We start from the raw sequence: 14,424 nt of genomic DNA on the forward strand, positions 1-14,424 counted from the left end.
CTGATGCTATGGGTCCATATTTACTTTTTTTTTTTTTTTTTAAAGAGTGAAAGAAGTAGAATTTATTTAAGTATGAAGGAAAAAACAGAACTCTTGCAGGGCAAAGCAGACCCGATAGCAGATTGTCCCATATTTACACAAAAAAAGAAGGGTATGATTTACCAGGAAACATGTTTTAAACAAATTGCTATTGTATCTATATTGGCACAGAATGCTGTGTATCTTCTGTGACTTAGAAGAAACTGAAAGGAAAATGAGCTAACCATAGGAAAATCAAGATATCCTATAGCTATAGAGTATCTCATTTTCTTCGGCCAAGAAAGATAACAACATAAGATTATAAACAATAATTTTTTTATGATAAATAATATTACAGAACAGGAGGGAAGAATAAGGGCAAAGCAAATTTCGCAAATGCCTCTGGCACCAAGTGTTTCTTAGGTACCCTATTGTTACAAGCTGGCCCATCACCCTATATGGAACCATATATAACATGAGTCTCCTTGAAACATGGTGCCACTAACAATAGAAAACAGTTAAGAAATAAATTATCCCTGGCTTAAAGTCTTGAAATTTCACCACGCCCAGCAGGATTGGTTGCAGGAGCCAGACAGTCATGAGGAACAGCTTCCGGAGCTATTTGGTATGTTGGCGAAGGCAGTGAAGGGAGAGGCCAAGCACACTGTTCTCACAGCACTCTTCTCTGAGGGAAGTCATTTAAATTCCCTGAGGAAGAAAGCATGTTGACAAGAGCAAGGGCCTCTCTGCAAGAAAAAAGTGGTGTTCCAGAACCAAATTAGAAAATTAATAACTAGACTGGATTGAGGGTTGGGGTGAGAAACGAGAAGGTGTGAATTTGAGTTTTCTTATAATATTTTTTAAAAATGCAGACTCCAACTCAGTTAATCAAGTCTGTTCTGACAGGGAATGAGATAACTGGGATAACTGGGACCACATCCAGTTTTTGTTCTCAACCAAGAAAAGCTGAGGGGATAACAGGGAGGTGGTGGCCACAAGGAAGCTGTTGTCTCCCAGGAGCTTTTTTAAAGAATGCTGTGAGGACCCTTCCCCCAGGAATCAGGCTTGTAGAGGAACTGCTGGAGGCAGATGAGAAAATGTGGGGAAGACTACTTTTCAGGCTTCTGGTCTATGCTGGAAAGCAAAGAGGACTTTATGAGGCAGGGGAAACTAAGTCCCCTGAGAAGCCCTGTGATAGCCTCAATAGGATAATCCTAGCTGAACCAGGGAGTCTTCTCCCTTTCTAGCACTTCAATTGAATTTAACATAATCAGGGCTGGTGCTCAAAATGTATAAGTAGCCATGCCATAAATATCTTCATGGCCACAACTCTCAGAGGCTGATAAGGATGGAAAATTTCCAAATTCTAAGCAGCAAAGAAACTGCAACAAATTGGCAGACAGAGCAAGCTTTGTGGCTAGATGATGGGGAAACTAAGGCAAATCTTTTAATACACAATTCTACTACCTTTCCACCTTTCAATGAGAAGGAAAAAAATCATAAAATCATATAACTATTTAAAAGGAAGATTCTTAATATTAAAAACTCTAGTAACAGTCCTACTTTGAAAAGCAATGAGCAATTTTAAATTAGGAAAAACCTCTAGTTCTTTTTTTAATTGTTAATCAATTTATACTTTTGTACTAAACAGTCATAATAAGCATTAATACTTTAATTCAAATAATTGAAAAAAAAATTTTAACAAGACCCAGAGAGATAGTCAATTGATTTAAACACTAAATATACTTAAGAAAAATCAAGAAATCACACACCTGAAGAATTACTTCATTAAGTCTATCTGGAGACTTCTGGTTGTCCTGAGTTTCATCAAGAAGAGATGTGATGGTTGGATGAGACAATGAACTTGCTTTGTCTTTGTCCTGGCAGTGCCTTCTTGCCTCCTCAGTCAAGAGAACAGACAGGAAGTGCAAACTGGCCGTGTACAGGGCAGGGCATCTGCTGGATAAGCCTACACACTCGCAGAACACATCTAAGAGGGAAAATGATTTTAGATGTAAATGTTCAGAATTGAAGAGGAAATAAACCAAATTGATCTGAACAATTAAGTTTATAGCTTTCTTATTTTTAACGATTTAAGGTTATCGATAGCTCAAGTATACCAAGAACTATAATGTTTCAATAGTTAGTATGAAGACAATATATAGAATCAAGGAATCTATTCTATTTTTCACTGTTCGGGTTTTTTATTTACATAAAAAGTGCATGTGTGTGTGTGTGTGGGGGGGGGGGTGTATCTACAAATGCACATATAGACCATATTTGCTAAGACTCCAAAATAAGAGGACTGTATGTACATGAGTACTGAGCCTTTGAACACTACTATGATATGCAAAGTCTTGAGAAATTTTAAATTTTAATTTCACTACTAAGTTAAAAAAGAATTAGCCTAATTATACTGTGAATAATTTAGAATACCACCTTATAAGTAAGAATGTATTTTTCTGCTTTCAATCAATTTGTTGCCAAAAAAACACTTACAAAGAAGATAGTATGCAGTGTCAATATGATGTACAATCACAATAGCAGACGTTAAATAATACTACAGACTCATTGTAACAAAATAGCATGGTATTGGCACCAAAAAAAAATATGAAGACCAATGGAACAGAATAGAAGACAGAGACAAACCCCCTGAATACAGTTATCTCACACTAGACAAAGGTGCTGTAAACATATATTGGAGAAAAGATAGCCTCTTCAACAAATGGTGCTGGGAAAACTAGAAATCTCTATGTAGCCGAATGAAATTTAAGCCCTCTCTCTCACCTTGCACAAAACTCAACTCAAAGTGCATCAAGGACCTAGGCATTAGAGACTCTGCACCTACTACAAGAAAATGAAGACCCAACTCCCCATCAGGTAGGCTTAAAAACTGAATTCTTCAAAAAGACTTCTACAGCACAATAAGTACAATCAAGAATCAATAAATGGGATGATATCAAACCAAAAAAGCTTCTTTACAGCAAAGAAAACAATCAGAATGTGAAAAGAAAGCCTACAGAATGGGAGAAAATCTTTGTCACCTGCATCTCAGAGCATTAATCTCCAGAATATATAAAGAACTCAAAAAGCTTAACACCAAAAAAGGAAATAACCCAATCAACAGATGCGCAAAGAAACTGAACAGACACTTCACAGAAGATATGGTCGGTCAACAAATAAGTGAAAAAAATATTCACCACCTCTAGCAATTAGAGAAATGCAAATTAAAATACACTGAGAATCTACCTCACTGTAGTCAGAATGCCAATTAACAAGAATACAAGTAACAATAAATGCTGGCAAGGATGTGGGGGGAAAAGGTACTCTCATACATTGTAGTCCCAATAAGGGACTACAAATTGGCGCAACCACTCTGGAAAGCAGTAAGGAGAGTTCTCAAAAAACTTGTAGTGGAACTACTATTTGATCCACTTATCCCACTCCTGGGCATATACCCAAAAGACTTAAAATCAGCGTACTACAGGGATGCAGCCACATCAATGCTTATAGCAGCTCAATTCACAATAGGTAAGCTATGTAACCAAACTAGGTGCCCTTCAACAGATGACTGGATAAAAAAATGTGGTATAGATACACAATGGGATTTTAGGCAGTCATAAAGAAGGAAGAAATTATGGCATTTGCAAATAAATGGATGGAACTGGAGACTATCATGCTAAGAGAAATAAGCCAATCTAAAAAGACCAAAGGCCAAATGTTCTCTCTGCTATGTGGATGCTAACACACAATAAGAGGGGGAGGGCAGAATAGAAGTTCACTGGATTAGAGAAAAGGGACTGAAGGAAAGAGGTGGGTATGGGAGTACGAAAGAGAGTAGAATAAATCGGACATAACTCTCCTATGTTCGTATATGAACACACGCCAGTGTATCTCCATATCATGTACAACCACAAGAATGGGATCTAATTAAAGTAAGTTATACTCCATGTATGTATAATATGTTATAATACCCTTTAGTGTCATGTATATCTAAAATGAACAAATTAAAAAAGTGAAAAAAATAGGACGTGCAAAGGTCTCATAGTATGTCACAAAGAACATGAGTGGTTATGAACTGATTTGTAAAGAATAAGTAAGCTAAACTCAGAATCAACATTCAAATTAGTAGTCATATTAGATTCTTTTGAGTACTGATTTAGTGTAATCAAAGTAACATTGTTGTTTTACAGTAACTTTGTTAATTTGAAAAGTATGAACTTAAAATTTTATGATTCATTTTTAGGTTATTTTATATTTATGTCTATGTAACAATTATAGCCATCAGAATTTCTACCAGTCTGTGTCACACACTTAAGTTTACACAAAATAGAAATCTTTTGAATTTAATGTTTTGATTTTATCACTCTGAAAATAGTGTCAAATAAATAGGCTTAAGTTAAGGGTTAGCAATCTTTTTTATGCTTTGCAACTCACTATTTTTGTCTCAACTTTTCATTTCAACTACTGAAGCATGAAAAGTGGTCTATGCAATACATAAGTGAACAAATGTGGCTATATTCCAATAAGACTTTATTTTACCAAAATAGGTAGCAGGGTAGATTTGGCTAACGGGCTTCAATACCTGATGTGAGCAGCACTTTGCTTCACAGTGTTGGTGATTCAGGTGGGTAAATTAATTTCCCCTAACAGATGCAAGAGGAGAATCTCAATCTCCAAGTGAAGCAATCTCTTTAAATTTTCCTCTCAATAAAACAATTTACAACATCGAGAGCATGGGATGTACCATAAAGGGTGCATTATGGTAGACTCAGAACTCCTATATCTAGAAAACTAATAATTCTGTTTCTTACCAAACATATATTTCCTCATAATTCTTACTTTAAAACTACCATTCTCTGTCATTATAATAAAGTTTAAATGTTTAAAAATCTCTCAAATAAATTAGTGACTAACTTTGAAACTTTAGAAATCCATTTTTATAATACCTTTAAATAAGTTATTAAAAAGGTTAACATAAATGTTATAATCATTCACATATTATACTAAAATTTAGGAGTCTTAAGAAATAATAAGATTAGTTATTTAAAAATAAGTATTTGTTTATATTAGTCGGCAACTTTTATATGGAAAACATCTTATAAAAATAATTATACTGTACTCTTGGCATTTTTTGCCATAAAAATAATCCTGGTGTTTTGGGAAAAGACAATATTTTTATTGTAACTTCCCAAGTTATCATATGTACAGGATGGTATGTGTGAGATTTACACACACACACATATATATATATATATATATATATATATATATATATATATATATAGCACTTATGTCAGAAGAGACTGATTTCTATTCAAAAGAAAATCTTATTGTTTTATTTTAATCTTATCATAAGTATCTTCATGAAATCATAGGCTCTTCTTGCTTATTTTTAGCCATTTTGAAAAGTGTTTCAGTTTTTCAAAAGTACATTTTTGGAGGGCTCCTCAAGAACACTGCAAATTCCTCAAACCAAGTGCCCTCGTTTCTCTTTCATGGGCCATGCCAAAGTTACTTAATTTTAGAGAATTTACATATCTAATTGGAAGTAAGGATTATCTTCATTTTATCAGCAGAAAGACCCCATGCCTGCGAGAGACTTTCTTACCCATCATTGCTGCCCAGTGCCTGGCCAGAGCCGAGGTGATAGACGGGTGTGAGACAGCACCAGCTTTCCTCAGGAGTGCAGCCAGAAGGTCAAATAAGTGTGTCCAGGTGTGATAAAAAGTCGATATTAACTCTACATCTACAAAATTAATCAAAACATTTCAAGTTACTAACACAAAGAAGAATAAGAACCTTTCAAAATACAAACTCTCCACACTTTATTACACTTAAAATAAGAGATATGTACTTGTCAAGTGAAAACCAACGTAGTTCAGCATTCAGCATGGCCCAGTCCCTTCCCCTTTCTACTGCCTCCTCAAGACATCTCCCTTTGCCTTCCTACATCCAAAGACACACTCAACAAGCCATCTTCTCATTAAAGTACACTAAACAAGATAGGAAGTATGACAAATGGAACATGTCATAATTTCAGAACTACATTTTGGGCACATTATACAAACAAGTCATTGTGGTACTTCTGTAAATGTCAAGTTTTCTCCTATTTTCTTCATCCTCTCTAGTAGCTGTGTGCAGGGGTCTAAAGGAAAACATAATGTGCCAAAGTCAACACAGAAAAGAAGAATTTCTCTGAAGAATCATGAAGAGTATTATTACCCCACGAAGAAAGCTGTAACACAAAAGGTGATTGTGCAGCTTTGCCTGGGGCTAACAATACAGCAATCAACCTTCTAGGTAAGGACACGTTTTCCCATCTCTGCACCTGGATACATAGAAACTGGACAACAGTGGCTACCTTAGGACTCTGTACTGTGCCATAAGCAGTATCAGTCATCCTTTCTCAAATTAGACTATAAAATAAACTGCTGAGAGCCATAGCCAAGTAGGAATGATGCATGGCAATTTCCTTGTCAGCCTACCCAATGTTGCTTAGAGGGAGGACTCTCCATTGTGGAAATGGGCTTGCCTTGGACCCAGGTCATTTGCAGTGACATGCATGAATGTTTGAGAGTTTTGGTTTGAAAGGTGACCTTGCTCAGGGATTAGGGCGGCTCCGGGTTTAGGGTGGATCCTGCTGGATTAGGGTGGCTCCAGGTTTAGGGCGTATCCTGCTGTCTCAGGCGCCTGCTCCTTGAGTTCCCCTGGAGTTCTCTCCGGGTTCTGAGAGTATTTGGTATGCAGAGCTCAGTGGAGGGTGTGTATTTTCCCCAGAATGTGCGTGTAGAGTGCCAGTGAGAGTTCGGGAATAAAGAGTTGCTGTTGGAATCTACAAGGCTTTTGTGGTGGCTCGGTTATTTTATGCCCAGCCAGACTGCAGCAATAAACTAACGACTTATATCTTGGTGTTTTTCATCATCCATGAAATTATCTGGAAATAGCACTTTCCGAGGAGTTTGGTTTAGAGTAACCCCTGGTGTTTCACAACTGTCTTCTCATTGATAGCTCTCATTACCATTCCAACAAAATATTAATTTCTCATTGTCATTCCACAAAATATTAATTACACAGATATGCTGTAAATCCGTTTGGGTACTATATGTTTATCTGTACTTTATACCTACAAAGACTTTAAAGTTACAGGTCTTAAGAATTTAAGTTCAAAGATAAGTCAAACAGTAAAAAACTATTAAGAAAAAAAAGAAAATTCAGAGGGATTAAAAAGCTATTCTTTTTATTAATTTTATTACTATACATGCTAAATAACTTTTAATGTAATTTACTTACTTATATGAGTTATAACATCTCAAATTATATAAATTAGCAATTCAAATAAGTTTTTATAAATCATTCAAAACTGTGATTTTACCATAAAAATTTAAACACTTAATTTCTTATAGAAAAACATTTTAGTTTTTTTTCTTACCTTTTGCTAGATACTAAAAAATAATTTAACTAACTACTACATGTAAACCCAGATAATGTCAGCATTTCTCCTTTCAGAACTTGATATAATTAAATAATAAAATACATATTACTTTTATTTAACTTCCAAAGACCAAGCCACATACAAAAGAGGAACAACAAAAAGCATCTATGAGCCGCCAATGGCAGTGAAGATGCTCAAACTATCTCTTGTCATGTGACTTTGGGATCAAGCAATCCATCAAAAGTTCTCCAATCAGAGCCATCCATTTGCCACAGCTTTGTAGCACTAATGTTGCGTACTTCTTGTGCATCTTCCATGAACACCATGTCAATGCTTCTCAAGAGATATGCAAGAAAATCCAACAAGAGATATTAAATGTAAAATAACAAGATTTTATCAGTAGAGGTGAGCTTCGGCAGTCCACAGTCCACTGTAATATCTAAAATTTTCTTTGTTTCATATCCTTCTCCTAAAAATGAACCTTAACTGCTTAGGGGTGAGATAATAGCACCTTCTTGAGATTGCACAGTCTAGCCTAATAAGCTAAGTTAGGCTATCAACTGGAGCTTGTAAAATTCCAATTATGTAGTTACTGCTCCTCAAGCACTAGGATAATTTTTTTTTTTAAGAGAGAGTGAGAGAGGAGAGAGAGAGAGAAAGAATTTTTAATATTTATTTTTTAGTTCTCGGCAGACACAACATCTTTGTTGGTATGTGGTGCTGAGGATCGAACCCGGGCCGCACGCATGCCAGGCGAGCACGCTACCACTTGAGCCACATCCCCAGCCTGCACTAGGATAATTTTAACATACAAGAGCTGCTGGCTCTGCTGAGTACCATGATACACTTCACTTTCTAGACCTGAAACCAAGCAAATCCATACAATTCAAAGGACTAAATAAGAATGAATTAAATGGCAAGAATAATTATCAAATGATCAATTCTGCATTATACCCTAATACTTAAATATTTTAAATGTTTATTTTGCTAAAGAGCCTACACTGTTAATTTTCTCTATTAATAACCATCACATTCAATTTTTTATCACAGAATATTTTCCAATAATTTAAGAGCTTAGGAAATTTTTTATATTATATATGCTAAATTGGCTTACATCGGTCATTGCAAATGACTTATTAGTAGGGTATTTGGCTTCAGCCACAGTTTATAAGTGTAATGGTTAACGTGAATTGTCAACTTGACTGGATTAAGAGATCCTAAAGATTAAGAGGGATAGCGAACTAAAGTAGAGATCTTCCCTAAATGTAGGCAGTACCATCCAATAGGATGGTGGCTTGGATGGAATAAAAGTAGGAAGAACAAGGAAGCAGCAGAAGAATCAAGCAAACCTCGATTTTTCTTACAAGGGGTTCTTGATTGGTGCTGGGATCACCTGAGGACATCAGGCTCTTGCTCCTTCACTCTTCCGAAGTGGACTCTCTCAATGATTCTCTAGGAAGTTCCCAGAAGCCTTCGGTCTCAGAATCATTGATTCCTCTTGTTCTGAGGCTTCAGCCTCTCGGACTGCTTAGCTACTGGTTCCTCCAGCTCTCTAGCCTCCAGATGGACATTGTAGACTTTTCTGCTTCTGGTCATTTAAGCCAATCTAATAAATTTCCTTTTTATAATCATATCTCCTGTTGGTTCTGTTCCTCTAGAGAACCCTGACTAATACAGTAAGCATAATTAATACCCAGCCCTCAATGTACCTTCCATCATGACAGATGTAGAGAGCTTCTCCTTGTTTCAGTTGACAACACAGGGATGATCCTTTACTGAATTATACACCTGCCTCAAGTGGTCTCCTGGAACCACTTAAAACTGTCCAAATGCCAGGCATAATGGCACATGCCTGTAATCCCAGCAACTCAGGAGGCTAAGCCAGGAGGATTGAGAGTTCAACGTCAGCCTCAGCAACTTAGAAAGATCCTGTCTCTAAATAAAATATGAAAAAAATTTCTGGGGATGCAGCTCAGTGCCCTGGGTTAAATTCCTGGTAACAAAAAAACAAAACCACCCAAACTACAAACCAAATTATCCAAGCCTTCCAAAATACTTAACACAAACCAAAAAGTAACCTTGAAGAGGATATCTGGAGCACACTAAGATTTTTTTTCCCTCAATACAATTCACTTCCAACCTAAACTAAATACAAATAAATTAATAAATCTTACCTAATGCATTGTTGATGCATACAGTGAGAACTCTAATGATATTATTAATAAGAGGTTTCAGAAGATCATCTTGTGTCACGAGGTTAGGTTCCACTAATAAACAGGACTGCAGAAGCCTGGACAAAGAGGATAGGTATTCCAAGAAAAAGGAAACCTGTTTGTAAAAGGAAATAAAATACAATGAAACATGTCATGTAAAGCACGCAATGGAGGAAGGATAGCATCTTCAACAAATGGTGCTGGGAAAACTGGAAATCCATATGCAACAAAATGAAACTGAATCCCTTTCTCTCGCCATGCACAAAAGTTAACTCAAAATGGATCAAGGAGCTTGATATCAAATCAGAGACACGGCGTTTGATAGAAGAAAAAGTTGGCTACGACCTACATACTGTGGGGTCGGGCTCCAAATTCCTCAATAGGACACCCATAGCACAAGAGTTAATAACTAGAATCAACAAATGGGACTTACTCAAACTAAAAAGTTTTTTCTCAGCAAAAGAAACAATAAGAGAGGTAAATAGGGAGCCTAATCCTGGGAACAAATCTTTACTCCTCACACTTCAGATAGAGCCCTAATATCCAGAGTATACAAAGAACTCAAAAAATTAGACAATAAGATAACAAATAACCCAATCAACAAATGGGCCAAGGACCTGAACAGACACTTCTCAGAGGAGGACATACAATCAATCAACAAGTACATGAAAAAATGCTCACCATCGCTAGCAGTCAGAGAAATGCAAATCAAAACCACCCTAAGATACCATCTCACTCCAGTAAGATTGGCAGCCATTACAAAGTCAAACAACAACAAGTGCTGGCGAGGATGTGGGGAAAAGGGTACACTTGTTCATTGTTGGTGGGACTGCAAATTGGTGCAGCCAATTTGGAAAGCAGTATGGAGATTTCTTGGAAAGCTGGGAATGGAACCACCATTTGACCCAGCTATTCCCCTTCTGGGTCTATTCCCTAAAGACCTAATAAGAGCATGCTACAGGGACACTGCTACATCAATGTTCATAGCAGCACAATTCACAATAGCAAGACTGTGGAACCAACCTATATGCCCTTCAATAGACGAATGGATAAAAAAAAAGTGGCATTTATACACAATGGAGTATTACTCTGTGTCATGTTTGTATTGTCCCCGTCTTTGTTCAAGTAACTTTCATTATGGGACTGAGTCATTCCACGCCTCTGTCCCTGACCCTTGATCACTGGACTGAAGTCCGCATAAGGGCTCAGAATCTTTCTTTTTCAGTAAAACGCTGGATCTGGCAGACTCTCTGTGCCACAGAATGGCCCGCCTTTGGAGTTGGATGGCCTCCAGAAGGATCTTTCTACTCCCCACTGATTCAAAAAGTCAGAGATATTGTTTTTCAGCCGGGGCCACATAGCCATCCAGATCAACAGCCGTATATCTTAACTTGGCAGGATCTTTGTGAATCTCCTCCTCCTTGGGTGAAGCCTTTTCTTGTCCCTGTTCCTGTTCCTACCCCTCCCCCCACAATTCTATCTCTCAAACCTCCTCCTCCACCCTTTGTTCTCCCTGAGTCTCAAGATTTGACTCTGCTGGACTCTCCTCCCTTTCCTTATCCCCTGCCTCCATTCCCCAACCCCCAACACCCTCTAAGTGATTCCCCTGCTGCTGACTCAGCTTCTCCACCATTGAAGGAGGTTAAGCCGGCCCAGCACCCTCCAGATGACTTCCCTGAGGCACACATAGCCCCTCCTCCTCTGGAGGAAGCTGGCCCGGCTAAAGAAACTCGCTGGCAGCGAATGATTAAAAACCCTGAAGCCCCCGTGATACTTCCCCTCCGTCCTCATGGGCCAATAATAGAAGATGACCATGGTGGAGAAATGCAAGTCTACCAGTATTGGCCTTTCTCCTCTTCAGATCTATATAACTGGAAAAATAACAATCCCCCTTTTTTCGAGGACCCCACCCGGCTTACAAGTCTGATCGAGTTTTCACACCAGCCTACTTGGGATGATTGCCAACAACTCTTAGGCACCCTCTTCACGACAGAGGAACAAGAGAAAATCCTCCTGGAAGCAAGAAAAAATATCCTCAGACCAGATGGGCGACCGACACAACTTCCCAACATAATCGAAGCCGACTTCCCCTTGAACCAACCCAACTGGGACCCCAACACCTTTAAAGGTAGGGAGCATCTGTGCACTTATCGCCGGGCTCTAATAGCGGGTCTCCGAACAGCCACTAGATGGCTAACTAATTTGGCCAAGGTAAGAAAGATTATTCAAGGGCCTAATGAATCTCCCTCTATGTTTTTGAAAAAAATTATGGAGACATATAGGAAATATACTCCTTTTGATCCTCAGGCAGAGGATCAAAAGGCATCTGTCACGATGGCCTTTATTGGGCAAGCTGCCCTACATATTAAAAAAAAAATTATAACACTTAGATGGATTACAAGATATGACTTTGACAGATTTAGTCAGAGAAGCTGAGAAGGTATTACTATAAGAGAGAAACTGAGGAAGAGAAGGAACAAAGGAGGGAGAAAGAAAGGGAGCAAAGGGAGGATGAAAGAAGCAAAAGACAGACTGAGGCATTGACTAAGGTCCTGGTTACAACAACAAATAGGCCAGAAGTTAAAAAACAGGGAGACAGAAAGGGATACCTGGGCCCACGCCAGAAGCCACATCTGGCCTCAGATCAATGTGCCTACTGTACAGAAAAAGGACACTAAGTCAAAGAGTGCCCCAGAAAGAAACAGCCATGCCAACCAGCCATTCTAACTTTGGAAGATGACTAGGAAAGTTGGGGCTCGGATCCCCTCCCCGAGCTCAAGGTAACTTTTGAAGTGGAGGGGACCCCAGTAAACTTTGAAGTGGATACAGGGGCAGTATACTCAGCCCTTAAGGCCCCATTGGGCCCTCTATCAACTAAAAGGTCTCTAGTTCAAGGGGCTAATGGCAGTAAATATCGGACTTCGACAACTAAGAGGATCACGGAGCTGGGGAAAGGAAAAATCCATCACTCTTCCTAGAGATCCCAGAATGCCCAGCCCCATTGATGGGCAGAGATCTGCTCACCAAACTCCGGGCCAGAATAACTTTTAACCCTGAAGGCCCCCAAATGGAATTTCTAAATCCTTCAGTAAAAACTCCTATAGTCATGGCTTTAACTATGTCAGTAAAAGATGAACATCAACTCTTCACACCCCCCTAAGACTGATCAAACAGGCGAGCTACCCCAGAAATGGATAACAGATTACCCAGATGCCTGGGCAGAAACTGCTAAATTAGGCCTAGCCGTAAAACAACCTCCAATAACAGTGGAGTTAAAAACCTCAGCCTCCCCAATTAATATTAAACAATATCCTCTGAGCAAAGAAGCTAAAGATGGGATAAGGCCCCATATTCAGAAATATCTGGCCTTAGGGGTCCTAAGGCCCTGTCAATCGGCCTGGAACACTCCCCTGCTACCAGTAAAAAAGCCAGGAACCGGGGACTATCGCCCCGTTCAAGACCTAAGAGAGATCAACAACAGAGTGCAGGACATTCACCCCACAGTACCTAATCCGTACAATCTGCTTAGCACCCTTAACCCCGAGCGAAAATGGTATACTGTCCTGGACTTAAAAGATGCTTTCTTTTGCTTGCCTCTGCATAAAGATAGTCAATTGCTGTCTGCTTTTGAGTGGGTAGACCCAAAAACCGGAACATCTGGTCAACTAACTTGGACCAGACTTCCACAGGGGTTCAAGAACTCCCCCACTCTTTTTGATGAAGCCCTCCACAGAGATCTCAATAACTTCAGAACCATGCACCCTGAAGTCACCCTACTCCAATATGTGGATGACCTGCTACTGGCAGCGGACACCAAGGAAAACTGTGAGTCTGGGACCCAAGCACTATTATCCGAGCTTGCTCAACTCGGGTATAGAGCTTCTACCAAAAAGGCCCAAATTTGCCAGCAAGAAGTAATCTTCCTGGACTATTCCCTTAGAGGCGGTAAACGATGGCTCACTGAGCCCAGAAAACAAACTGTTGTGCAGACACCACCCCCATCTAACAGGAGGACAAATAAAGAAGCTAAATTGGCATCACACAGGGTTTCCTTACTCCTGATAATGGAACTTTGTGGGCATGTGACACAGGGTTGACTCCTTGCATTTCAGCCCAGATATTTAACAACTCTGTAAATTATTGTGTAATGGTGCAGATGTTTCCCAGAGTGCTCTATCATGACGCAGATTCATTTGAAGATCAAATAGAGGAACATACAACCCGGTTTCGCCGAGAACCTGTATCCCTCACTTTAGCCACCTTATTAGGAATGGGAATTGCTGCAGGGGTGGGCACAGGGACTACTGCCCTGGTCCGTGGGACACAACAAATGACCCAATTAGAAACAGCAATGGACCAAAACTTAAAGATACTAGAAACCTCCATCACAGCTTTACAGGAATCTTTAACCTCTCTCTCTGAAGTTGTTTTACAGAACAGGCGAGGGTTGGACCTCCTCTTCCTGAGAGAAGAGGGCCTTTGTGCTGCATTAAGGGAAGAATGTTGTTTTTATGCCGACCATACTGGAGTTGTAAAAGAATCAATGAGTAAACTAAGAAGACGCCTTGAAGAGCGTCAAAGAGAGAGAGAGACCCAAAAAGGGTGGTATGAGTCTTGGTTCACACAGTCCCCCTGGTTAACTACGCTTTTATCAGCCTTGGCCGGTCCTCTAATAATTCTTATATTGTTGCTAACATTAGGACCCTGTTTGCTCAACCGTGTAGTTTCCTTTCTCCAGGCCCAAATTGAACAAATCAA

The 14,424-nt window shown here is 39.1% G+C and overlaps 1 protein-coding gene across 1 annotated transcript in view; it reads right to left on the minus strand.

Moving 5' to 3' along the window:
• RTTN (rotatin) overlaps positions 1-14,424 on the minus strand; it is a 157,447-nt gene that overhangs the window by 24,467 nt on the left and 118,556 nt on the right. The window contains exons 38-40 of the mRNA XM_081263672.1: positions 9,628-9,781; positions 5,630-5,767; positions 1,791-2,008 (exon numbers count right to left, since the gene is read on the minus strand). Coding sequence (XP_081119798.1) covers positions 1,791-2,008; positions 5,630-5,767; positions 9,628-9,781 — 510 coding nt within the window. The remainder of the gene's footprint in view (positions 1-1,790; positions 2,009-5,629; positions 5,768-9,627; positions 9,782-14,424) is intronic.

The sequence above is a fragment of the Spermophilus citellus genome (assembly GCF_964194105.1).
Source record: "Spermophilus citellus genome assembly, chromosome: 12".
Taxonomy (NCBI): domain Eukaryota; kingdom Metazoa; phylum Chordata; class Mammalia; order Rodentia; family Sciuridae; genus Spermophilus; species Spermophilus citellus.